Genomic DNA, 27,541 nt, shown 5'->3' with positions numbered 1-27,541 from the left:
TAAGGCAACAGGATGACTGGGGTGATGACCATCCTGTGCAAATAATGAGAGAAAGGGAATACAAATGACCGCCCTCTACATCTTTTCCCTCATCACTGAAAGGAACTCCTTGTTGATGATGGAGGAGGTAAAGGGAAGAATAAGGACAGGACAGAGAAACCCCAGCAGTCTGATCTCTGAGGACTCACTGGTGGCATTCCCATTTGCCCCTCATCAAAGGTCTCTCACCTTAGACACAGGTAGCAATACTGGTGATTTTTTTAAGATGCAAATTTGACCAGGTATGGGATTGTCTCCCCCTCCTGAACATCAGGTCTGAAAATGACTCCATGGGATTGAGGATGAAATGTGCCTGGAGAAAGTGAGTCAGAACTGAAAACTCATGAGACTCCAGGGCTCCTGTACAGCACAACACTTCACTGAGGACACTGCCTGCCCAGTTTGCAAGAATTTGTGTATTTTCTTAGACATCTGGCCCAGAACTTTGTTCTCACAGGACCCATGCGACAGCGCCCCCTGCTGCGCTAACATGCTTAGCCCACTCTTCCCTCTGACTCCACCCAACAATCCTAGAATGGTGTGCCTACTGTGCAACTCAATCATGTTAATGTCACTGCCCAGGAAAGGAGAATGAGGAGTTGCCCCCGTCACCTTTATCCCTGACACTTATTTTCAAAAAACTAATGGTATCCAGACAGTTAAATACATGATAAATTGCATTGTGCTCATATTACCAGATATTTCAGAATTATCTGTCATTGAGTTTGCTTCTTCCAGGTGCCTCAGGTCCTTACCACTCTATCATCATCTTGAAACAAGTAAAGGTCATAAGGTTCTCAGTGTACCATGGTGGTTCACACTTTGTAATAATTTTATGTGAATTCTTCTTTCGTTTGAACGTTGTTGTTGTTTTTGTTGTTGTTGTTTTCTTGTTGCTATATAGATTGCCTGTCAAGTCCGCATCCCTCACTGCTAAGGCTTTTCAGCCTATATTTGCTATGATAATATAATGCCATCAGGGGAATTGTGTCTTCCACTCCTACTGATTTGTCTGAGATCAATTTTTCCCTTGAATGTTAACCAGAAATTCTAATTTGTTTGTCCCTCTGATATACTTTGTATTTCTAGGCTCATTCTGTTATTTACTCAGCATGATGATTCCTATTAAGAGAACCTTACTATAAATGGACCTCTCCTCACTTTGGATGGGTTCTTCAACCTCCCCTGCACTGAAACCCTCATGGTCCTGCACTCTAATTACATTGGACCCTAACCTAGAAATATTGTTCAGAGTTCCATGGAATTCACTGGAGTTGTGTGTCTAAGATCTGAGTCCAATAAATAGCTATTGTCTAACAACTTGCCTAACAGGGAGCCAGAGGGGATGAGCAGTAGACAGTGAAGGATTAAACCGGGGCAGTGTCCAAATGGCAGGATGACACCAAGTATGTAGATGTATTTGGATGATGGTGGTTGAAGCTTCACTATATATAGTCATGCAATCCATTGGCACCATGTTTTCACACTTACTTAAATCTGTTTCATTTTTGGCAATCTTTTATAGTTTTCAGTTTTCAATTTTTTCCTACTCGTTATATTCCCTCCTAAATGTTTTATTCTTTTTGATGCTATCCTAAATAGAATTGTTTATTCATAATTTTTTGGGCTTCTTCATTTTGGATATAGACAACACTACCTGGTTGTGATAGGGCATTACCACTTGAACTCCTGTGGGAGATACTAGATAGATCTTATTGAGGATTGATGATAGAGTCTGTTCCCTATTTTGGAACAGTAGGAACAAGTAATGAAACAGGAAAGAATATGAGAAGGAAGCTCTGCATCTGTGACCTTAAAATAAGCAATCTCACATGATTTACTGTATGCACAGGAGAAAGTAGATGACTAAATAAAATGGCTGTTGCCTCGACGACTTATGGGGAAAATAGAAAACCCTAAAGCTTTTCTTCTTTTCCAGTTTGACATTCACTTGATTTATGTTTTCTAGAACCTATGTAATCATTTGTGAAACATATATTTCACAAGGACCAGGAATTCTCTGGTTGATGCAGTCAAAGTAGTAATAGGTAGGGTGAGGAAGGAGCTTCCCTCTTTGTTTCTGACACAGTGATTTTGGCAGGAAGGAGAGGAGTGATATGCTTCCAGCTCTTTTTGTCCTCAGAATGTGGCCCCTGGGAGAGGGCACCCTGCTCCCTACAAGCAGCCTTTCTCTGCTGGTTTCCTAGCTTCCACTCCCTCCTCCAAGCTCTAACATCTCACCCATCTCTTCATTGGACCATGATTCCCCGTCTCTGAGAACAATGATATCTAGGGAATAACCCTCAAGATTTGACGCACACCTAGGACTGCTGGATTATTTGAAGGTTGATTTAAAAAAAGGATATTTCATTCCAATTAGGTGTCCTTATTTTCTATGTACAATGGAATTGTGCAGTGAGTAGCTATCAGTTTCTGGCTATAAATTATTTCCCAGATAATGATACCTTGTTTAATTGAATCATATGTTCCACTACTGAGACTTCTTCAGTTACAGATAAAGAAGTTATAGAAATTATTCAGTACTGAATCTCTAAGTAAGACCCAGATATTCATAAAGTACATAATTTTAAAATACCCTGTAATATCTGAAATGTATATAAATATCTAAAATGCATAGATATAGATGGGATATGACAAATGAATAACAAAAAGGTCAGATTGTGAAAATAAGGGTAATTCGTGTTGATGAGGACGGGGACAATCCAAGTGAGTCCTTAGGGGAAGAGGTTGTCAAAGACCAGCAGTCCTCCCCTGAGATGTGTGGGTCTGCCCACCTCTGAACTTTCCAAGTGAGGAAGGATCTGAATGAGGATTCTAGTGAAGATTCATGGACCTTCAACAAAATTAAGGTTCCCTTGCAAAGATGCATCTTCTCTATATAGGGTAGTGGCCTATCCCCACACTTCTACTCCACATGTTTGCCCGTCTCCGCTTCTGGTCTTGGACAAAGGGAAGTGCAAGAAGGAGAAGTTGGAGACAGAATTATGAAACTCTGTCATAGAAAATCGTGGTTCAGGGAAATGCCCACTCTGGGCTTGTTGAAGATTGAGAGAGTTGATTTTCATGGAATCCCAGTTGAAGGGGAGATTTTCACCTGTACTCTGAAAATGGAGGCGATTAGTTTTTGGAGAACCAGATCAATAACAGAAGGATAGGAAGTCAAAAGTTTCAAGATGTCCAAGAGAGGAGAGAAGGTTAAGGAAAAACTGCAGGGTGAGGGAGAACTAATCTAAGGCAAAGGGAATGAACCTCCTCTGACTGGATCATTGTGGGTTCTCCAGCATAGAGCCCCTGGCCTTCCAAAGGAGAGCTATCTGAGGAACCTGTGGAATGTGTTGGAGTGAATGGCTGAGGGCGTGAGGAAGCTAGATGGATACAGAAAACCAGGGAGAAGATTGATCCTTTCAAAGCTCAAGCTACTGTCATGTCAGAGAAGCTCCTGTGAACTGGACAACTTGTCATCTGCCACTCACCTTGATCTTCGAGTTTGAGGGAACTTCCCCACACTCCTCTCACGACACCCCCCAGTGATTCTTCCTATCACAAGGGTCCTATCCTCAGTTGCCCTCTCTGACATTTGGTCACCTGAACAAGGACCTTAATCATGCTGACTTTGTAGTTCCTGGAGCTCATGTGTGCAGAATAGAAACAGGTGGGTATTCTGGAATCCCACGCTGTGGAGGGGTGCCATGGTGGGCACCACGTCTTGTAAGTGATGGCAGGATCTGCTCTCTCAGCTACACTTGGGTTGCAGGTGGTGTGCTCATGTGCATTTTAGGACGCAATTGTGCATTGAACCATGTAGGAAATATGACAGCGCAGCCTCCTGGGCATCACCATGAGATCTGAGGCGAGATTCTTGGTCTTTCTTTCCTTTTGCTCTTGGGAATGGAGTCACTCATGACATATGGGGCCTCATTCTCCATGACTGTTCCCTACATGATTCTTAATTGTTGAGGGCTCTAGTCACAGGAATAAGGAAGAGATGATGTAGGTTTCCATGTGGGTTGAGAAATGCCACCATCCAGTTTCACCAGGGGGTTATAGAGTCACAGCAGAGAAGAGCCTCCTATGGGTGAGTCATGCTCCAAGTCCCACTGAAGCATGTTCAGGCCCTTCTAAACGTGTGAAGAAGGTTGATATCAGTCCTTCTAACTTGTCAGTCTAATGGCCCAGAGCCCCCAGGTGTCCACATAATCGTGGCATGTATTTAAATCAAAAGAGTGCTTCACAGTCAGGTTTTTCAATGACAGAATAAGTAAACCTCTTGAAAACTTTTAAATGAAAATGTATGATATGAAAATATAGAAATAAGTAATGAAATTTGGACAAAAATAAAGAATGATAAATATGGGCTAATAATAAATAACAGGTACACTTTATTAAGAAGAATAAAAAGTCCAAAAATGCTTAAATAGACCAATTTCCTTAGAAAAAATACACAATGTTATTAGAAAATATTCCTCAAAAAGGCATAAGATACAGGGAGCTTCACAAAAGAAATGAATGAAAATAAAAATACAATCACTCAAAATCTTTTGGAGACAGGCATTGCAGTCCTAAGAGGGAAATACATAGCAATATGAGAATCCATCAAAAATTTTGAAAAAAAACAAATACACAAGATAACCTCTCACCTAAAGGAACTGGAGAAGAACAGCAAATAAAACATACACCAAGCAGAAGTAGAAAGCAGAACTCAGTGAAGTAGACCAGAAGAACTGTAGAACAGATCAACAAAGCGAGGTGTTGGTTCTTTGAAAGAATTAATAAGAAGCATAAATCATTAGCCATCCATATTAAAAGAAGAGAGAAATGACTCAAATTAAAAAATCATGAACGGAAAATGAGAGATCATAACCAATACCAAGGAAATACAAGTGATTTTTCAAAATATATTATGAGCAGCTATACGCCAATAAATTAGACAATTTAGAAGAAATGTACGCATTTCTGGAAAAATGCAAATTACCAAAACTGTAACAGGAAGAAATAGAAAACCTGAACAGACCAATATCCAGAGAGGGAATTGAAGCAGGCATCAAAAACCTCCCAAAACACAATAGTCCAGAGCCAGATGGCTACCCAAGGGAATTCTATTAAAGGTTTAAAGGAGAAATAATGCCTTTTCTACTAAAACTGTTCCAAAGAGTAGAAAGGGACGGGATACTTCCAAACTCGTTTCTGAAGCCAGCATCACCTTAATTGCAAAACCAGACAAAGACCCCATAAAAGGAGAAGTATAGATCAATATCCCTGCTGAACACAGATGCAAAAATTCTCAACAAGATATTAGCCAATAGGATCCAATCGTACATTAAGATTATTCACCATGAACAAGTGGGATAATTGGGGAATTCAACGTTGGTTCAACACTCATAAAACAATAAACATGATACATCACATCAACAAGAGAAAAAAGCAAGTATCATATGATCCTCTCAATAGATGCAGAGAAAGCATTTGACAAAATACAGCATCCAATCCTGATCCAAACTATTCAGGGTGTAGGTTTAGAGGGAACATGGTTCAGCATCTTAAAAGCCATTTATGAAAAACCCACAGCAAATATCATTCTCATAGGGGAAACACTGAGCACCTTCAACTAAGATTAGGAACACAACAGGAATGTCCACTCTCGCCACTGCTATTCAAGATAGTACTGGAAGTCCTAGAGCAATCAGGCAACAAAACAAAATACAAGGCACTCAATTTGGCAAAGAGCATGTAAAAAAATCCCTTTTTGCAGATGACTCCAAAACCCAAATGACTCCACCCAAAGATTGCTAAACTCATATAGCAATTTGGCAATGTGGCAGGATACAAAAATAAAGCGCAGAAATCAGTGGCATTTCTATACACTAACAATGAGACTGAAGAAAAAGAAATTAAGGAGTCATTCTCTTCAGAGACTTGGAAAAAATCATCTTAATATTCGTGTGGAATCAGAAAAGACCCCGATTAGCCAGGGGAATATTTTTTAAATATTTTATTTATTTATTCATGATAGTCACACAGAGAGAGACAGAGAGGCAGAGACACAGGCAGAGGGAGAAGCAGGCTCCATGCAGGGAGCCCGACGTGGGATTCGATCCCGGGTCTCCAGGATCACGCCCCAGGCCAAAGGCAGGCACCAAACGGCTGCGCCACCCAGGGATCCCTAGCCAGGGGAATATTTAAAAAGAAAACCATACCTGAGGGGATCACAATGCCAGATTTCAGGTTGTACTACAAAGCTGTGGTCATCAAGACAGTGTGGTACTGGCAAAAAAACAGACATATAGGTCAATGGAAGAAAATACAGAACTCAGAAATGGCTCCTCAACTCTATGGTCAACTAATATTTGACAAAGCAGGAAATACTATTCACTGGAAAAAAGAAAGGCTCTTTAATAAATGGTGCTGGGAAAATTGGACATCCACATGCAGAAGAATGAAACTGGACAATTCTCTTTCACCACACACAAAGATAAACTCAAAATGGATGAAAGATCTAAATGTGAGACAAGAATCCATCCAAATCCTAGAAGAGAACACAGGCAACACCCTTTTTAGACCTGGCCACAGCAACTTCTTGCAAGATACATCTAAGAAGACAAGGGAAACAAAATCAAAAATAAATTATTGGGACTTCATCAAGATAAGAAGCTTTTGCAGAGCAAAGGATACAGTCAGGAAAACTAAACAACAACCTACAGAATGGGAGAAGGTATTTGCAAATGACGTATCAGATAAAGGGCTAGTATCCAAGATCTATCAAGAACTTATTCAACTTAACAGCAAATAAACAATCCAATCATGAAATGGGCAAAATACATGAAGAGAAATCTCACAGAGGAAGACATAGACATGGCCAACAAGCACATGAGAAAATGCTCCGCATCCCTGGCCATCAGGGAAATACAAAGCAAAACCACAATGAGATATCACCCCACACCAGTGAGAATGGGGAAATTAACAAGAGGGGAAATAACAAATGTTGGAGAGGATGTGGAGAAAGGGGAACCCTCTTGCACTGTTGGTGGGAGTGTGAACTGGTGCAGCCACTCTGGAAAACCGTGTGCAGGTTCCTCAAAGAGTTAAAATTAGGGATCCCTGGGTGGCGCAGCGGTTTGGCCCCTGCCTTTGGCCCAGGGCGCGATCCTGGAGACACGGGATCGAATCCCACTTCGGGCTCCCGGTGCATGGAGCCTGCTTCTCCCTCTGCCTGTGTCTCTGCGCCTCTCTCTCTCTCTGTGACTATCATAAATAAATAAAAATTAAAAAAAAATTTTTTTAAAAAGAGTTAAAAGTAGAGCTATCCAACGACCCAGCAATTACACTCTAGGGATTTACCACAAAGATGCAGATGCTGTGAAATGCTGGGACACCTGCACCCCAATGTTTCTAGCAGCAACGTCCACAATAGCCAAATAGTGGAAGGAGCCTCAGTGTCCATGGAAAGATGAATGGATAACTTTTCTCCATACCTGAGCCCTGCAAAACTCAGAATCTGTCTTTGAGTATTCTTATAGTTTTATAACAATGTACTTATTAGCATGAGGTTTAAGATTCTGGTTTTTTTAATAAGAATACATACCTGGAAGCATTGGTTATATTACCAAGATGTTGACTAGAATGTCATACTGGTTTTATATATAAAATTTTTCTTTTATTTATAATATATTTACAAATATATATATTTTATTGGAGTTCAAGTTGCCAACATATACTATAGCACTCAGTGCTCAACCCGTCAAATGCCCCTCTTAGTGCCTATCAACCGGTCACCCCATCTCCCCTTTCACTATCCCTTAGGGAAAAAAGGAGATAAAATGAGTGGGAAAATTTAGAGAGGGTGACAAAACATGAGAGACTCCTAACTCTGGGGAATGAACAAGGGGTAGAATGTCATATTTGAATGAGATATATGCATCTGTATACATCTATACACACATAATCAGATATGACCAGTCAAATTTAGAGAACTAACATTGGCTTTATGGATCCAGTAAAACCTCTTGGAAATATCATCACCGCATTCTTACAGTTTCCAACAGCTTTACCAGGCTAGTCAGGAGGTCACAGCCTGGCAGGTGTAGGAATCTTGGTATATTTGGGTACCTAAAGAACAGACAATGCAACCAAGTGTATACTTATTACAGGGTAAATCTGAAGAAAAGGATTTGGCACAAGTTTCGGCTTGGCTTCTATACTGGAGGAGCTGTTAAACATTTCATCCAGAGATTTTTCACAAAAGCTGCAGCAAATAACGTTTTAACAAGAGCTTATATGTTCAAGTGCCATGCTTGCTGCAAATATGTGAATAATCTGATAAGTTATTTGTGAAACTATTCATATTCAGTGAACCAATTAATGTTAATTCAGCTACATTTAGTAGAAATGAGAGTGGTTGTTGAGAAAACATGTATTTCAATCACACATCTGAGTAAATACTTGAGTCAATTCCTGTTCATTATAACCGGAACTTGATAACTTGATCCTGATTTTCTCTACCTTCGTAGAATCTCTGGGTACAAATCTGAAAACTAGCATGTTGATTTTTCGCCCACATTTGGAAGTGCATTCAAACTGCCCTATATCCTGAAGTCCTGACAAGTAAATGTGAATCCAACGATAGAAACTTCAGAGAAGTCAGCACAGCAGCTCCTGTAGAGGTGGTCTTCATGCCAGTGGCTCTCTGGGACAGTCAGAGATAACCAGACACATTTGAACTACAAACCAGGAAAGTCTGACAGATTGTCACAGCCTTCTATCACTCTACCTGAAGACACATGAGCTTGACATCAAGAAATCTTCTCCACTGGTTGCCCTCAGAACTCAGAACCTGTCTACAATTTCATTCGATCATTTACCATCTTTTTCCCCATACAAATGCCATTTGTTTAATACCTGATTCCTTGAACCACAAGCCTGACTTTGAGAATGCACCTCCATCAACTCCTCCTGAAATGGGTTTAAATAAACTGGCCAATTGTCAGGATAGGGTCATCAAAATGAACAATCTGCTAGCACAAGTTTTAACACATGTATCTTTGGGAAATTTCAGAGAAGAGAGGGAACTGGCTAAAGATAGTCTGCCCCAGATTGGACCCCATTGGCACGAACATTAGTTTCACTTTAAACAAATGAAACTCAGCAGATTTAGGAAAATCTATTTAATCCCCCAAAACTGCCAGCTTGTACCAGGAAGAGAGCTATGACCAGGATCCCTCTTTACCTTAGACATGTGTCTACATAGCAGGACAACTTCTCTTTTCCAAACAACTCCTCTTCCCTTCCCTCTAATGCACTTTCTCCTCTTTGGTCATCGGACGCCTGCCCCTCTCCTTCACTCACATAAGTATCGTGGTACCTGTCCTTGCAATACTCCATGTCTGTGTGGATACCCAGTATGTATGCTATAAACTTTGATTTTCTCCTGTTAATCTGCCAAATGTCAATTAGATTCTTAAAAATAGGGACCTGAAGAGCACAGGAAATACTTACCTCCACAGCAACAGGCACTGGTGAAGTTTCATCAGAGGTCAGTCAAGAGTAAGCAGAGATGTGCATCTCTAGGACTGCTGATCAACAGTCCTCTGGATCAGGGTCTGATCCTATATCCTGGAAACATGAGATAAAAGTCATCCTGCATCAGAAATGGGTCCTCACACTGTCCTAGCTGGTGGAGGCCCCTCCCCACACTCTTCTCAAGAACCCCACCTCCTTCCCCTCCTTCCAATTCTCATCCCAGTCCTGGCTTCCTCTATGTCATGATGACTTTCCTCATCATCATCTGCTTGTGCAGAACTCCTAGTCGACTGGGACAGTCCACACACCTACCTCATCCGCCCTACATGCTCACGACCTGCTCCATCACTATCTGTGCAGGACTGGGATGTCACTGTGGGACATCACATTCTGGGGTTCCCTGGGTAAACCTTCAATGCTCCAGCTCCACCCCACCAAGCACAACACTCCTCAGTATCCAGGGACAAGATTTCCTTATTTTTGGTTTATTCTGTGTCATCTCTCTTCCCCCAGACACTATCAGCTCCTTGATCATGGGGACTCTTCCATGTCCACTTGTGTCCCACATCCCTAAGCTCACATGGGGCACATACTAGGTGTTCAGTAAGTGATGTGAATGCACACTGTAAGGACAGTGCACCATCCTCAGTCAGACACAGGTGGACTCTGTGTCTCCTGCTCTGTCCTGACTTGTCAACAGTAATAAAGGATTGTCGATCCCAATGATCAAGAATGAATTCTTGAGATGAATATTGTTGGAAACAGGTGATTTTATGATAGTGGGAACAGGGACCTGTGGGCAGAAACTGCACTGGGATTGTGAGGAGGGACTAATGATATGCTTTTTAATAAGTGGAGGTCAGGGATAGTGTAAAACTCTAAGGAATTTGGAAGCAAGGCTTTAAGGACCTTCATGATCTAGCTGCTGTTAAGGTGAGGTTATTCTCAATCTTTAATAAAGATAAACATTAAAGCACTAAGGCAGCCATGAGTTCCTTGAGCAACACAATATGTGCATATGTCAGGTCTCTAACAGTGGGCTGCAGGCTGTAAGGACATTTAATTTAATCTATATTTTCTTGTCTTTGTCTCTTCATTGACAGACTGTGAACAGAGCATCATGCTCCTGACAACAAGGAATTTCTCCTCAATATGAGAAAACCATAGAATGTTTTTGAGCCAAGGACAGGTTGCAGGGCTGAAGTGAAGAGAATCAGGATCATTTTGGAGCCAAAGCTCTGTCAGGTTGACCACAGAGTGCAGTTTACACCAAACAAAATTGTAAGCTGACTTGGCCAAATAGTGGGTGCTGCAAAGCAAAACTCACTTATGGGGAGAGAGCAGGTTAGTGTCTCACTTCCTCCCTGGCCCAGAGCACTGTGTGACCATCGAGGTTGTCATCATAGGATTGGCAGTAATAATCAGCCTCGTCCTCAGCCTAGATACCAGTGATGGTCAGGGTGGCTGTGCTGCCTGACTTGGAGCCAGAGAATTGAACCGGGATCCCCAAGGGTCAATTGCTAGTACCATAGATGATTGTTTTAGGGGACTTTCCTGGGAGCTGCTGGTACCATTGTACAACGTAACCACTGCTGATGTTGATGCTGCTTCCAGTGCAGGAGATGGTGACCCTCTGTCCCAGGGCCGCAGACACTGAGGGCGGGCTGAGTCAGCACAGCCTGGGCCCAGGAACCTGCAACAGGGAAAGACACAGAGAGGATTATGTTGGGGTCTGGAAACAATGAGAGGAAGCAGAACCTCACATGTCCTCCCAGGGGCCCTTCCCCCACCCCCATTTGGTCACCTGTGCAGTGAGCGAGGAGGGTGAGGAGGAGAGGGGACCAGGCCATGGTGGAGGTCATCACTGACTCTGCCTTCAGTGGTCCCACAGGTGAGCAGAGCCTCCTCTCATCTCTCTCTTCCCCTCTTCATCCTCTTTGAGAGGGAGGTCCCATCCATGCAAATGAGACTCCAGCTTTTGACACCCACCTGGCCTTGGGTCAGGTCCCTCTGTCTGAGATGACAGGGGCATGGGCAAGGGAGGGGCTGTGTAAGGCCAAGGGGTGGGGAGGTCCCAGCTGTGATCTCTCAGAAGAGGGCACAAGCAGAGCCAGGGGGCAGGTCCCAACTCTGATCACCCTGACGCCTCAGAAATGGAACCAGAATGCCCCCTGGTGTCCAGACCCAGAGGCACCACTGTGTGACAAGGTGACCAGGGCCCACATCTCCTGCTTCCCCAACTCTTTGCCCACTGTTCCTTCGCTAGGGCCAGACCAGGACCCTGTACGTCAGCTCACATTACTCCAGGGCTCAGTATTTGCTCCATTGAGAGCCTTCAGAAAGAGTTTGTCCACAGCTCCCTTGACCGTTCCTGGTCAGGAGTAAGGTGCTATCTCTTCCACAAAATCCTCTTAGCATTCAGTATCCAGTCCAGAGCAGTAGCACTCCCCATGGACACATGGCCCTTGCTATGTAGGATGCTGGGACTTTCCTCTCATGAGGCTTCTCTGATTTCCAGAGTTATCTTCCTGTGAGTTCTGCACAGCACTGAGGACCTGGGGGCAAAATTACCAAAGAGACACAGCTTCTTGGATAAAGGAATTTGGAGACAGACCACTCTCTGTGTTGAGCACAGCTCGAGTCTCTGCAACTTGTGTCCAGCATGTTCAGGATACAACATTAGCAGTGGACCCCCCATGACTACAGGCATGGGTTTCTACTGCCCCAGACCCCCTGGATTCAGAGGATTCTGTCAAACATCCCACATGTGATTGGAGGAGAGTTGGTGCCTAGAGGAATGATGCCCCTGAGCTCACAGGTCCTGTGGCCTTGGGTAGGGTCACAAAACTTTCCATCAGACTGTAGCCTGGTTGGAGGTGGCTGTTGGGTGAATGAAGAATGACAGTCCAGGCAGACAGCACAGGGAGAGGGTGTCCCACATACCCAGGGACCTGAAGCTCTGTGGGAGCAGCCCTGAGGCTGTGGTCCCAGAATCAGTAGAATGATCAGGCTCAGACACTGACTGGTGCCAAGAGATGCTCAGAGACTGAGCTGCTCATGGGGACGGACACTCCCCCTGGGTATCCTGAGCATCAGCCTCACCCCAGAGGAACATCCATGCTGCCCTCGTGACTGGACCCCAGTCACACTAGATGTCACCAGTGGTTCCTGTTGAAGAAGCATCTGTCTCCCAGAGATTGAGGCTCTGAGAATGGCTGGCTGACGCAGGTTGAATCTGGAGGGATTTAGAAGCCTGGAAACTGCAGCATCAAGGATGCTATTCACTCAGGCAGGGGATAGAACTCTGCGGGTGTGTGTGTGTGTGTGTGTGTGTGTGTGTGTGTGTGTGTGTGTGAGAGAGAGAGAGAGAGAGATAGAGAGAGAGAGAGAGAATGCAAGATGAAAAATGAGGCTATGTGACCCTTCTCCCTCTAATGACTTCAAAACATGCTGAAGGATGGTTCTCCATGGATATGCTCTTCTAAATATCCAAGGTCTTGAACATATATTTAGAGGTAAGCATCTTAAAGATTTTTTATTTGAAAATATTATTTTTTAAAAAGATTTTATTTATTTATTCATGAGAGACACAGAGAGAGAGAAAGAGACAGACAGACAGGGAGAAGCAAGCTCCATGCAGGGACCCTGATGGATCCTGGGACTCCAGGGTCCCACCCTGGGCTGAAGGCGGCTCTAAATCGCTGAGTCACAGGGGCTTCCCTGAAAAGATTGTTAGCCAAGGGGACTGAGGTGAGAGCAAACGTGTTAACAATCCACAGAATCAGTAGTCTGGACTTGTTGAGTGACAAGAAATCTGTCCATTCCTTATCTCTGCAGACACTACACCTACATCTCTAGGGTTTCCAGGTGTCGTGGAGCGCAGGGCTGGGGTAAGACCCAGCCTCCACCCTCTTACCACACAACCCAACCTCACCCAAGTCCCCTGAGTTCTGCTGGTGTCTACCAGGAGTGAGAAAACATACTGGTGATAGTTTTGTGTCTGTGTGTGTGAAAAAACGCTCACACAAACAGCGGACCTGGGACTGTTTCTGTGGTAGAAAATGTTTCTGTGTTGGACCTACTGTCCACAGAATTCTTCAGAATGAAACCTTGGAGCATAAGAAAAATAATGACTTATATTTTATGTTCCCCAAATGAATGAGACCATGTAATGTTTGTCCTCTGATTGACTTATTTCACTCAGCATAATACCCTCCAGTTCCATCCAAGTCGAAGCAAATGGTGGGTATTTGTCGTTTCTAATGGCTGAGTAATATTCCATTGTATACATAGAATACAATACACATCTTCTTTATCCATTCATCTTTTAATGGACACTGAGGATCCTTCCACAGTTTGGCTATTGTGGACATTGCTGCTAGAAACCTAGGGGTATAGGTGTCCCGGCATTTCATTGCATCTGCATCTTTGGGGTAAATCCTCAGCAGTGCAATTGCTGGGTCCTAGGGCATGTCTATTTTTAACTCTTTGAGGAACCTCCACACAGTTTTCCATAGTGGCAGTACCATTTCACATTCCCACCAATAGTATAAGAGGGATCCCTTTTCTCCGCATCCTCTCCAACATTTGTGGTTTCCTGCTTTGTTAATTTTCCCCATGTTCACTGGTGTGAGGTGGTATCTCATTGTGGTTTTGATTTGTATTTCCCTGATGGCAAGTGATGCAGAGAATTTTCTCATGTGCATACAGCAATTTTGGCAGTGTGGCAGGATATAAAATCAATGTCCAGAAATCAGTGGCATTTCTATACACTAACAATGAGACTGAAAAAAGAGGAGGAGGGGCAAGATGGCGGAAGAGTAGGGTCCCCAAATCACCTGTCCCCACCAAATTACCTAGATAACCTCAAATCATCCTGAAAATCTACGAATTCTGCCTGAGATTTAAAGAGAGAACAGCTGGAATGCTACAGTGAGAAGAGTTCATGCTTCTGTCAAGGTAGGAAGACGGGGAAAAAAGAAATTAACAAACAAAAGGCATCCAAGGGGGAGGGGCCCCCTGAGGAGCCGGGCTACTGCCAGAACAAGCGACCCCAGGACAGAAGCTCCGTCCCAGAGAAGCAGGAGCTGCACCAATCTTCCGGGCGGAAAGAGCCCGCAGGGAGTTAGAGCAGGACCCTAGGATGGCGAGGTTGCCCTCAGGCTCCCTGGGACTCTAACAGACACCTGTAGCGCGTGCAGGAGAGTGCGCCGAGCTCCCAAAAGGGCTGCAGTGTGCATGGCGGCTCCGCGGAGGGGGCTGTGCAGCCGGGAGCGTGAATCCAACAGTGCAGGCCCCAGAGCACAGGGCGCCGGGGACACAGCCCAGGATCCGGCCTCCCCCTGGAACAGGCAGAAGCTGGGAGGGCCCAGGACCGCAAGGACTCTGCTGCCACAGCTGAGCAGATCAGCGGCTCCACCCCAGAGCCTCCAGGCCCTGCAGACTGAGAGCTCTGGAGTTACTGTGGGAGCTGACTCCAGGGATCCAGAGCTGGCCGCCGCCACTGCGGTTGTTCCTCCTGGGGCCTCATGGTGTAAAAAACCACCCCTGAGCCCTGCACCAGGCAGGGGGCAGAGCAGCTCCCCCATGTGCTCACTCCTGAAAATCAGCACAACAGGCCCCTCCCCCAGAAGACCAGCTAGATGGACAAGTTCCAGGGGAAGTCAAGACACTTAAAACATACAGAATCAGAAGATACTCCCCCGTGTTTTTTTTTTCTTTTTGATTTCTGTGTGCTTCCCCCATCTTTTTTTCCTTTCTTTCTTTTTCTTTCTCTTTTTCTTCTCATTTTTTCTTTTTTTCTTCCTTTTTATTTCTTTTGATCTTTTCTTTCCTTTCATTCCTTCTCTCCTCTCTTTTTCTCCTTTTCCCAACACAACTTGCTTTTGGCCACTCTACACTGAAAAAAATGAATAGAAGAAAAACCTCACCTCCAAAGAAAGAATCAGAAACAGTCCTCTCTTCCACACAGTTACAAAATCTGGACTACAATTCAATGTCAGAAAGCCAATTCAGAAGCACTATTATACAGCTACTGGTGGCTCTAGAAAAAAGCAAAAAGGACTCAAGAGACTTCATGACTGCAGAATTTAGATCCAATCAGGCAGAAATGAAAAATTAATTGAATGAGTTACAATCAAAACTAGAAGTTCTAATGACGAGGGTTAACGAGGTGGAAGAACGAGTGACATAGAAGACAAGTTGATGGCAAAGAGGGAAACTGAGGAAAAATGAGACAAACAATTAAAAGACCATGAAGATAGATTAAGGGAAATAAACGACAGCCTGAGGAAGAAAAACCTACATTTAATTGGTGTTCCCGAGGTCGCCGAAATGGCCAGAGGGCCAGAATATGTATTTGAACAAATCCTAGCTGAAAACTTTCCTAATCTGGGAAGGGAAACAGGCATTCAGATCCAGGAAATAGAGCCCCCCCCCCCGCTAAAATCAATAAAAACCATTCAACACCTCGACATTTAACAGTTAAGCTTGCAAATTCCAAAGATAAATAGAAGATCCTTAAAGCACCTAGAGACAAGAAATCTATCAGTTTTATGGGGAGGAGTATTAGGGTAACAGCAGGCCTCTCCACAGAGACCTGGCAGGCCCGAAAGAGTTGGCAGGATATATTCAGGGTCCTAAATGAGAAGAACATGAAACCAAGAATACTTTATCCAGCAAGGCTCTCATTCAAAATGGAAGGAGAGATAAAGAGCTTCCAAGACAGGCAGGAACTGAAAGAATATGTGACCTCCAAACCAGCTCTGCAAGAACTTTTAAGGGGGACTCTTAAAATTCCCGTTTAAGAAGAAGTTCAGTGCAACAATCCACAAAAACAAGGACTGAATAGATATCATGATGACACTAAACTCATGTCTGTCATTAGTAACTCTGAAGGTGAACAGGCTTAATGACCCCATCAAAAGGCACAGGGTTTCAGACTGGATAAAAAAAGCAGGACCCATCTATTTGCTTTCCACAAGAGACTCATTTTAGAAAGAAGGAAACCTACAGCCTGAAAATAAAAGGTTGGAGAACCATTTACCATTCAAGTGGTCCTCAAAAGAAAGCAGGGTAGCCATCCTTATATCAGATAAACTAAAATTTACCACGAAGATTGTAGTTAGAGATGAAGAGGGACACTATATCATATTTAAAGGATCTATCCAACAAGAGGACTTAACAATCCTCAATATAATGCCCCGAATGTGGGAGCTGCCAAATATATCAATCAATTAATAACCAAAGTGAAGAAATACTTAGATAATAATACACTTATACTCGGTGACTTCAATCTAGCTCTTTCTATACTCGATAGGTCTTCTAAGCACAACATCTCCAAAGAAAGGAGAGCTTTAAATGATACACTGGACCAGATGGATTTCACAGATATCTACAGAACTTTACATCCGAACTCTACTGAATACACATTCTTCTCAAGTGCACATAGAACTTTCTCCAGAATAGACCACATACTGGGTCACAAATCCGGTCTGAACCAATACCAAAAGATTGGGATCGTCCCCTGCATATTCTCAGACCATAATGTCTTGAAATTAGAACTAAATCACAACAAGAAGTTTGGAATGACCTCAAAAAAGTGGAGGTTAAGGACCATCCTCCTAAAAAATGAAATGGTCAACCAGGAAATTAAGAATGAATTAAAAAAAATTCATGGAAAATAATGAGAATGAAGACACAGCCGTTCAACATCTTTGGGATGCAGCAAAAGCAGTCGTAAGGGGGAAATACATCGCAATACAAGCATCCATTCAAAAACTGGAAAGAACTCAAATACAAAAGCTAACCTTACACATAAAGGAGCTAGAGAAAAAACAGCAAATAGATCCTACACCCAGCAGAAGTAGAGAGTTAATAAGGATTTGACCAAAACTCAACGAAATCGAGATCAGAAGAACTGTGGAACAGATCAACAAAACCAGGAGTTGGTTCTTTGAAAGAATTAATAAGATAGATAAACCATTAGCCAGCCTTATTAAAAAGAAGAGAGAGAAGACTCAAATTAATAAAACCATGAATGAGAAAGGAGAGATCACCAACACCAAGGCAATACAATCGATTTTAAAAAGATATTATGAACAGCTAGACGCCAATAAATTAGGCAATCTAGAAGAAGTGGACACATTCCTGGAAAGCCACAAACTACCAAAACTGGAACAGGAAGAAATAGAATACCTGAATAGGCCAATAACCAGGGAGGAAATTGAAGCAGTCATCAAAAACCTCCCAAGACACAAGAGTCCAGGGCCAGATGGCTTCCCAGGGGAATTTTATCAAACGTTTAAAGAAGAAACCATAGCTATTCTACTAAAGCTGCTTGGAAAGATGGAAAGAGATGGAGTACTTTCAAATTCTTCTATGAGGCCAGGATCACCTTAACTCCAAAACCAGACAAAGACCCCACCAAAAAGGAGAATTACAGACCAATTCCCTGATGAACATGAATGCAAAAATTCTCAACAATATACTAGCCAACAGGATCCAACAACACATTAAGAAAATTATTCACCATGACCAAGTAGGATTTATCCCCAAGACACAAGGCTGGTTCAACACTCATAAGACAATCAATGTGATTCATCATATCAGCAAGAGAAAAACCAAGAACCATATGATCCTCTCATTAGATGCAGAGAAACATTTGACAAAATACAGCATCCATTCCTGATCAAAACTCTTCAGAGTGTAGGAATAGAGGGAACATTCCTCAACATCATAAAAAAAATCTATGAAAAGCCCACAGGAAAAATCATTCTCATTGGGGAAGCACTGAGAACCTTTCCCCTAAGACCAGGAACAAGACAGGGATGTCCACTCTCACCACTGCTATTCAGCATAGTATTGGAAGTCCTAACCTGAGCAATCAGACAACAATCTTGTCTTCTACGTCACTCACTCTTTCTTCCACCTCATTAGCATGAGTCGTTTGGACATCCAGTTTGGATTGCATCTCATTTATCTTTAATCTTGGCCTGATTAGATCTAAATTCTGCAGTCATGAAGTCTGTGGAATCCTTTATGCTTTTTCCAGGGTCATCAGTAGCTTTATATTTGTGTTTTTGAATTGGCTTTCTGACATCAAATTGTAATCCAAATTCTGGAACTCTGTTGCAAAGTGTACTATTTTTGATTCTTTCTTTTGCTGTGACTCTTCCTTATAGTCATTTTGTACAGTTCAGAATGGCTGCATGAGTGGGCTAAGTCATGAATATCAACCATGACCTAAGTAAATTTCACCCTAGATGATTCTGATAAGGTCAGAGACCAGAAAAGGAAAACAAAGATCAGAACAAAATAAAAAAAGGCCCACTAAAGTGAAAAACATATTTTAAAACAAAGTAGTAGAAAAATGAAAGGCCAAAAATCCCAAATAAGAAGGAAAAAAAAGAAGATAAAAAAACTAAAGAGGAAAGAGAGAGAGAAAAAAAACAGAAAAAAAGAGAAGAAAAAGATAAATCAGGGGATGGACTAGGAGATGGTGGTGAAGGAGTCGTAGTGGAGGGAGAATGTAGTCTACCTGAGGGGTCCTAGAGTATGATCCCCTTGATTCTGAGTGTTAAGTTCTGTATGTTAGAAGATGCTCGGTCCCAAATTTATGTAAACTAGAAATACTTTTAGAAAGCCACAATATTGACCACCAAAACATAAACGAGATAAAAGGGTGGCAGAATGGGAATGAAGAGAGAATATAATCTCACAGAATGGAACCGCACAGTATTCTACTTGGTTCTGGGTGCATGCTGGTCATGTTTTAGAAGGTATTAACTTCCACCATTGTAGAACAAAATAAGGCAGAGAAAACAAAAAACACAAAGCAAAATTCATGTTTTGGGAGATATATCTCCCAAAATTAAATTGAGTGTGTTGGAAGGAATTGGGAAGTGAATAATATATCTAACACATGTAATTGTAGAAATATGAAAGTCAAAAAAGAAGAAATTTAAAAATGAAGAAGTGATAAAATATTGTAATTAAGGTGGTAATAGAGAAGACATATTGGAAATTTTTAGTCTGATATAAAAACGTGTTGTAATGGAAAAAGGGAAAAATTTAAAAAGAAAAAGGAGGGGGGGCCCTCTAGTTCTATATACTATAAATCCATTTTCTTCCCCTTGGAGCTTTGCAGCGCTGCTTGGTCAAGAACTTGCTCTTCCCCTGTCCTTGCAGTTCATTTTCTGGGGAAAGGGCCTGCTGTGCCGATGCTCAGGTGTGTGCACCTGGGGGAGCTGCCCCCGCCCTGTTTACCCTGTGACACCTCTGATCCCTGGTGGCCCCGCTCTGTCCCAGGCACAGGGTGACACCAGCAGGACATCAGCCCTGGCGGCGGCCAGCTCCCCAGCCCTGGAGTCAGCTCCAGCAGTAACTACCTCAGCTCCCAGTCCACAGGGGCCTGGATGCTCCTGGGGAGGCGCGGGTGCCCTGATCTGCACAGCTTGGGGGCACCCTGTTGCAGGACACTTCTCACTGTCCTGCCCCCCCCCCGCGCCTCTGGGTGCCTGGGGGTGGATGCAGGATCCTGGGCTGTGCCACCTGGCCCGCTGGGATCCGGGCCCTGCCCTTCTGGAATCGCGTTCCGGGGTGCGGCCCCCAAAGGCCCCAGGGCGCAGCCCCCTCCATCCAGAGCCCCCGCTTGACCGACCAGCTTCTCCCCAGGGCCCCACATGGCATGTCCCAGCCCTTTACAGAGGCAGGCCCACAGTCTGGGGCTTGCTTTCCCTGGGTGCGCTTCCACTGTTAGTGACCCCGGGAGACTGGAGGCTCCACTGCCCATCCTGTGAACTTGCCCAATTTCCTCTTAAGCTCTTTAATGTCCAGGAAGAATCCGGTGCAGATTTTTAAACTTCCCACTATCCAGGGCCAGGCTTTCCTGCCCCGTGGCTGTCACTGCCCCACTTTAGCCCAGCTCCTCACAGTGCCCCTCCCCCACTTGATTCCTTTTTATTTTATTTTTCTGCCTTCCTACCTTGCTAGAAGTGAAAACCCTCTTCTCTGTCATGTTCCAGCTCTTCTCTTTAAATCTCAGGTGGATTCGTAGGTGCTCAGGATGTTTTGAAAGTTATCCAGGTAAGTTGGTGGCACCAGGTGAGTTGAGGAAGCTACTTCTCTGCCATCTTCTCGTTGTAGTGAATTGAAAGGACACCTGCACCCCAATGTTCACAGCAGCAGTGTCTATAATAGCCAACTGTGGAAGGAGCCACCATGTCCTTTGACAGATGAATGGATAAACAAGATGTGAGATATGTATATATATTCTGTATATACTGTATACACACACACACACACACACACACAAAGGAGTATTACTCAGCCATCAGAAAGGACAAATGGAACTGGAAGCTATTATGCTGAGTGAAATAAGTCAATCGGATAAAGACAATCATCATAGGGTTTCACTCATATGTGGAATATAAGAAATAGTGAAAGAGAATATAATGGAAAGGAAGAAAACTGAGTGGGGGAAAATTAGAAACGAAGAACAACACGAGAGACTCCAAATTCTGGGGAACAAACAAAGGGTTGCAGAAGAGTAGGAGGGTGGGGTTGGGGTGACAGGGTCACAGGCACTAAGGATGGCATTGATGGGATGAACAGGGGGGTTATGTGTTGAAAAATTGAATTTAAATAAAACATTTTTTAAAATTAGACTGCCTAGGTGGCTCAGAGTTTGAGCATCTGCCATTGGCTCAGGGAATGATCCTGGAGTCCTGGGATGGAGTCCCCCATTGGGCTCCCGGGAGTGAGGCTCTTCTCCTTCTGCCTATGTCTCTGCTACTTTCTCTGTGTCTCTCATGAATAAATAAAATAAATATTTAATAAAAGAAGAAAATATGCATCTATAGGGGCTCCTTGCTGGCTCAGTCAGTGGAGGATAGCATTCTTGTTCTCGTTTGTAGATAGAGGTTAGTGAAAAAAAATTCTTAAAAAATGGAAAATATTGGGGATCTCTGGGTGGCTCCGCGGTTCAGTGCCTTCCTTCAACCCAGGGTGTGATCCTAGAGTCCCGGGATCGAGTCCCCCATTGGGCTCCACGCATGGAGCCTGCTTCTCCCTCTGCCTGTCTCTCTGCCCTTCTCTGTGTGTGTGTGTCTCTTGTGAATAAATAAAACTTTTTTAAAAATGGAATATATGAATGTAATATTTCCTAAAACATAGTATCATGGTGTGTGCTCTCATCTGTATGATTTCATCTGTGTTCTACATGTTTTATGAGGGAAAAAGTTCTAGTAATGTTAAGATTAAATCCTATTAATAAACATTCTGTCTAGCATTTTTGAGTATCCATTGGTATCGTGTGTAAGAAAGGAAAGTGTTACAGAGAGGCACCACTTTATGCCAGCCGCCCAAGGGAATATGTTCTACTGTGGTTACCAGTAAAGGGATACACTGCCTTAGGGCATGTGTCCCTGCTCGGGAGCTATGGCACCAGGACTGTGGCCCACCCCTCATCTGCTGCTGTCACTGTGCTTAGCTGTCTCTTATAACTGTAATACACCTGGCTTTCAGCTCCTCCGAAGCTTCTCGATGATGAGGGCTGGAGACAAGGGCCCAGGGTTTTTTGTCTCACTTCCTCCTTATCTGAGATGCTGTGGGTAATTGTAGCTGCTCCCACTGACATCATGCATACTACAGTAGTAGTCAGCCTCGTCCTCAGGCTGGGCTCCTGTGATGGTGAGGGCAGCTTTGTTCCCAGATATGGATCCAGAGAAGCGATCAGGGACCTCCGAGGGACGGCTGCTTGTGTCATAGATAAGCATGCGAGGAGATCGGCCTTGGGTCTGCTGGTACCAGCTGGGGTTGTTACTTGTAGTCACTGACCCAGAGCTGAGGCCACACGTGAGTGTGACTGTCCCTCCTGGAGACACTGAGACTGATGACTCCTGAGTCACCACAGTCTGAGAATCTGCTCCTAAAACCAAGAGAGAAAGGTGTTGTTAAGAGAGATAAGGGTCACCCTGAGACCTTGATTTTGTGTGCTCTTCAAGGATGCAGAGTCCATTTCCCTGACCTGAGCCATAAGCAAGGACCCCAAGAAGAAGCACCATCCAGGCCATGGTGGGAACCCTCACAGGATGTGGTCTCACAGGCTCTTCGGCCAGAGTAGGGTGTCCCTGGGCCTTTTCTTGACTCCACACCTATGAGAATAAGGAAGTGCTTCATGCAAATCAGCTTCCTCTCTCCCCTGCCCCAGGGTCACTCGCATGTAATCCGGGAGATCTTGAAAGGAGCAGATGCTGGGACCTCACACACACCAATTATAGCATGATGACTGTGACACTGTGTGTCAGGAAGACATCTTTCACCAATCACCTTCCTATGACCCTGGTTACCTCCACACAAAGTTCCTCTCTGAGAATCCTGACAGCTGTATGAGGAGATGGATCTGTTTTCCAACTCCTGGCCCTTCCTCTAAATCACCTCAACTCTAACCCCTCAGGGTGACATTTTCTTCCCTCCCCAGGGACATTGCTCATTGTCTCTTTGGAGGATCCTAGCAGCCACTCCTCCAGCCATGAGGACACTGGGAACCTCAGAGTCCATGTGACAGATGTAACGATGGTGCTCTCCACGTCTTTAATCATGGACCGTTTTTACAAGGAGTCCGGGGTTGCCAACCAAGGATGTCTCTTTATCAGAAATGAACACAACACTGACTGAACAATTGAACATCATGGACCATTTTGAACTCCATTTCCCTTTGTGTTCTGTTGAGGATCAGATGGCTCTGGAAGGCTGGGAAGGAAACTGGAGAAGGAGGACTGGCAGGAGCTTAAGGATTCTCCATGAACCGGGGAAGATGAGGCTCAGGCCTCATGTTTTCCCCAGGATGAGATACCAAAATGCCTGGCATTCATTTTGGAATTACTCGTAAATTGCTCGTTTGATAAATCCTGCATGTTCTTTCCCTTTTCTCTTCATGTTTAAGATTAAGAACTCATATCTAAGAAAAATAGTCATACTCTTTATTAGCCTATTAAACTAACACATCCCTGACACTTTAGAAAAGAATAGGTAATTTCATTACTATCAGATTTTGAGATGAGGAGCAGTATTTATACTAAAGAAAATAGAAGAATGGGGAAAGCTGAAAACACAATATCTTTTTCCATAGATAACTATATAGTGACATAAACAAGAAAAGAAATAAGAACTGAAATGATGGCAGATAAAAGACTCAGGCACTTACTGCATATTCCATCATGAGCACATTTGGAAGACATAGTTAGAGCAATGGTCCCTGAGGGTGTCCACCTGGACACATTCCCAGGTCTTCCCCAGACACCAGGGTCCTATTGACTTTCCTGTGTGGCAGACCTGGGTGGGGATCTGCAGCCAGAGCAGAGTGGAGGGACTGATAGACTGGAGACAGAATCACCCAAGTCCCCAGGAGTCCTCTTAGGCAGGAAGGTGATAGGGCAGCGCCCCCGTGGGTCCTGAGTGATCCTACATGAGTCAGGCAGGAGCTTCCTCTGGGCTGTCTTGTACCTCTGAGAGGACATACTGATGCAGGCTGACGAGGGCGCTCTAGAGGTCACTGTGTCCCCTGTGCTGTGTCCTGTCACATCAGTGTTCTCTCCCACAGGGCGTCAGGGAACCAGCACTGAGAGCTCAGGGACTCTACATGGGTTGGGGCATCTGATGCATGGCTCAGTGCCTCTTCATATCTGCTCCCCTCATTCCATGTTCCTCATCACTGAGAGACTGCACACAACTCTTCTCAGTTCTAATCCTACCAGGGGATCAAGGCCAATTTTTAAAAAAGATTTTACTTATTTATTCATGAGACACACACACACACACTCACAGAGAGAGAGAGAGAGAGAGAGAGAGAGAGGCACAGATACAGGCAGAGGGAGAAGCAGGCTTCATGCAGGGTGCCCGATGCAGGATCAAACCCGGGACTCCAGGATCATGCCATGGGCTAAAGGCAGGTGCTAAACTGCTGAGCCACCCAGGGATCATGGACCTGCCAAAATTATGGTTGGGAAGTACTGGAGCACAAATTGGCCAATTAGCCCTGCCTTGCCCAGAATTGTTGATGTTCCCATGGGATAGAGGCAAAGCCATCTACTGAGTAGCTGACACCATGGCAAGTGGGCAAAAGGAAATTGCCTCTTCTGCCAGGAGGTTATGGACACCTTGTCTCTGCTGAGCAATAATAAAGTGAAACCTGCATGAGGGCACAGTTTGGGGATTCATTAGTGTATGCAAGCAGTGGGCACGTTTTTCCAAATATTTCCTCCTCTTAGGCCAACTTATCTCAATATCCTCTGACCATGAGAGTTGGTGCTTTTGGAGATTTGGTGTTTTTTGGCTTGTTATTATGGCTCTCAGCCTCTGGATAGTTCTTGGTTGGAGGAACTTACAGCCTCGTATCTTACATGTGGGAGACATAATACAAGAGAAGGAACCCCAGGTTCTCACTGCTGTGCTGTGTTTTCCTCAATTGGTTTGAAGTCTTCCTTCTTCAATCAACCTTCAAAAGTCTTCCTATACTTGTCTGTTGTAGTGTGTCAGGACATTTCAGTTGTAAGATCAGACCTGATTGAATGGGAGCACTTCCTATTGTCCAGAACTAGGGATCCTCAGGGTGCCCTCTCTGATTGCTTCTCTGCAGTGCTAGGATGGTGAGGATCCTCTGAGGTGATGCTATGGAGGTGATTGATCTTGACTCTCAAGTTGTTAAAGTAAAAGACAATTTGAGTATCTTTTAAATTATTCTTTATAGAATAATAAAAACTATAGACAGCACATAACCAAAACTTCAACACAAGAAGTTTTACAAGCCAGATGGGACCTATTTTAGTACAAATGTCCAGCTTTGTGTTCTTAAATGCAGGGGATGGAAGAGGATACATTTTCATTCCCATTTTCCGTATGTTTCTGTGTGTTGAACTTTTTCACCAGAGGTGGGCTCCACAGGCTCTTCGGCTGGAGAAGGCTGTCCCAAGACCTTTTCATGACTCCAGTCCTATGAGAATAAGCAAGTGTTTTATGCAAATCAGCTTCCTCTCTCTCCCTGCTCCACGGTCACCCACAAGTCACCTGGGAGATCTTGAAAGGGACAGATGCTGGGACCTCACACACACAAATGTCTGCAGGGTGACCTGGGACACAGACTGGCAGGAAGACATCTTCTCCAAATCAACGACCTGTGACCCTGGTGACCTCCACCCCAAAGTTCCTCCCTGAGAATCCTGACAGCTGTATGAGGAGATGGATACAATCTCCAACTCCTGGCCCTGCCTCTAAATCACCTCAACTCTCACCCCTCTCTGGAACATTTTCTTCCCTCCACAGGGACATTGCTCCTTGTCTCTTTGGAGGATCCTAGCAGTCAGTCCTCCAGCCATGAGGACACTGGGAGTCTCAGAGTCCATGTGACAGATGTAACGATGGTGCTCTCCTCTTCGTTAATCAGGGACCATGTCTGCAGTAGTCCAGGGCGAGCTGACCAAGGATGTCTCTTTATCAGAACCCAATGAACCCAACACTCTGTGAACAAGTGATCCTCATGGACCATTTTGAACTCCATTTCCCATTGTGTTCTGCTGAGGATCAGAGGGTCCTGGAAGGCTGAAGAAGGAACCTGGAGAAGGAGGACTAGCAGGAGCATAAGGAGTCTCCAGGAACAGGGAATATGAAGCTCAGGCCTTGTGTTTGCCCGGTGTTAGATACCAAAATGCCTGCCATTCATTTTGCAACTACTTGTAAATTGTTGTTTTAATAAATCATGCATGTTCCTTTTTCCTTTCTCTTCATGTTTGAGAGCCTGAACTCATATCAGAGAAAAATACTCATACCCATGAATTTCCTATTAAACTAAGGCATCCCTGACACTTTTAAAAACAATAGGTTATTTCACATCTATCACATTTTGAGATGAGGAATGATATTCATAAAAAGAAAAAAGAAAGAATGGGGAAAGCTAAAAACACAAACACTATCTATTTCCATAGATAACTATAAAGTGGTGACATAAACAAGAAAGTCCAGTAAGAAATAACTACTGAAATGATAGCACACAAAGGACTCAGGAACTTACTGCCTATTTCATCAAGAGCGAAATTGGAAGTCATAGTTCGAGCAAGGGTCCCTGAGGGTGTCCACCTTGACAAATTGCCCTAGGCCTTCCCCAGACACCAGCGACCTATTGACTTTCCTGTGGGGCAGATCTGGGTGGTGATCTGCAGCCAGAGCAGAGTGGAGGGATCGATAGACTGGAGACAGAATCACCCAAGTCCCCAGGAGTCCTCTCAGGCAGGAAGGTGATAGAGCAGCGCCCCTGTGGGTCCTGAGTGATCCTACATGAGTCAGGCAGGAGCTTCCTCTGGGCTGTCTTGTGCCTCTGAGAGGACATACTGATGCAGGCTGACGAGGGCGCTCTAGAGATCACTGTGTCCCCTGTGCTGTGTCCTGTCACATCAGTGTTCTCTCCCACAGGGTGTCAGGGAACCAGCACTGGGAGCTCAGGGGCTCTACATGGGTTGGGGTATCTGATACATGGCTCAGTGCCTCTTCACATCTGCTCCCCTCATTCCATGTGCCTCATCATTGAGAGACTGCACACAACTATTCTCAGCTCTGATCCTCCCAGGTGATCAAGGACAATTTTCAAGGAGTTACGTTATTTCTAGAAGCCTATATTTTGAGTCATTTCTGCAATCATAGCTGTGTTCATAAACGATATCTTCCTGAAATTTAAATCTGATACTCTCTGCTACGTTTTACTTGCTCCAGTGATTTGCTAGAATGAGAAAATGCATTTAGACTACATGCCTTTTGTTTTAATATATATTTTAAATCCTTTGTTTCAACAAAGACTTAAAGACTGTCAGTGTCAAAATCAGCCCAATTGGACTCGGGACCCTGGAAGGTAGGTTAGATGTTGGCAGAAATAATTCATGACCACCACCTCTACCCCAATGACAGGAGCAAGAAGCAGAGC

General features: G+C 44.1%; 2 gene segments (V, D, J or C); both read right to left on the bottom strand.

The window, feature by feature from the left end:
• The window catches only part of LOC144299094 (immunoglobulin lambda variable 1-40-like), a 57,845-nt gene extending 46,379 nt beyond the window's left edge, over positions 1-11,466 (bottom strand). Inside the window, 1 exon segment of the V gene segment in view lies at positions 11,378-11,466. Within this exon segment, the coding sequence occupies positions 11,378-11,435 (58 nt within the window).
• The window catches only part of LOC144299095 (immunoglobulin lambda variable 8-61-like), a 343,361-nt gene extending 320,557 nt beyond the window's left edge, over positions 1-22,804 (bottom strand). The window contains 1 exon segment of the V gene segment in view: positions 22,601-22,804. Within this exon segment, the coding sequence occupies positions 22,601-22,646 (46 nt within the window).
• Between the last annotated feature and the right edge of the window lie 4,737 nt (positions 22,805-27,541).

The sequence above is a fragment of the Canis aureus genome, chromosome 27 (assembly GCF_053574225.1).
Source record: "Canis aureus isolate CA01 chromosome 27, VMU_Caureus_v.1.0, whole genome shotgun sequence".
Lineage (NCBI taxonomy): Eukaryota > Metazoa > Chordata > Mammalia > Carnivora > Canidae > Canis > Canis aureus.
Note: the sequence above shows the minus strand (reverse complement) of the source record. Positions and strands in the feature narration are given on the sequence as shown.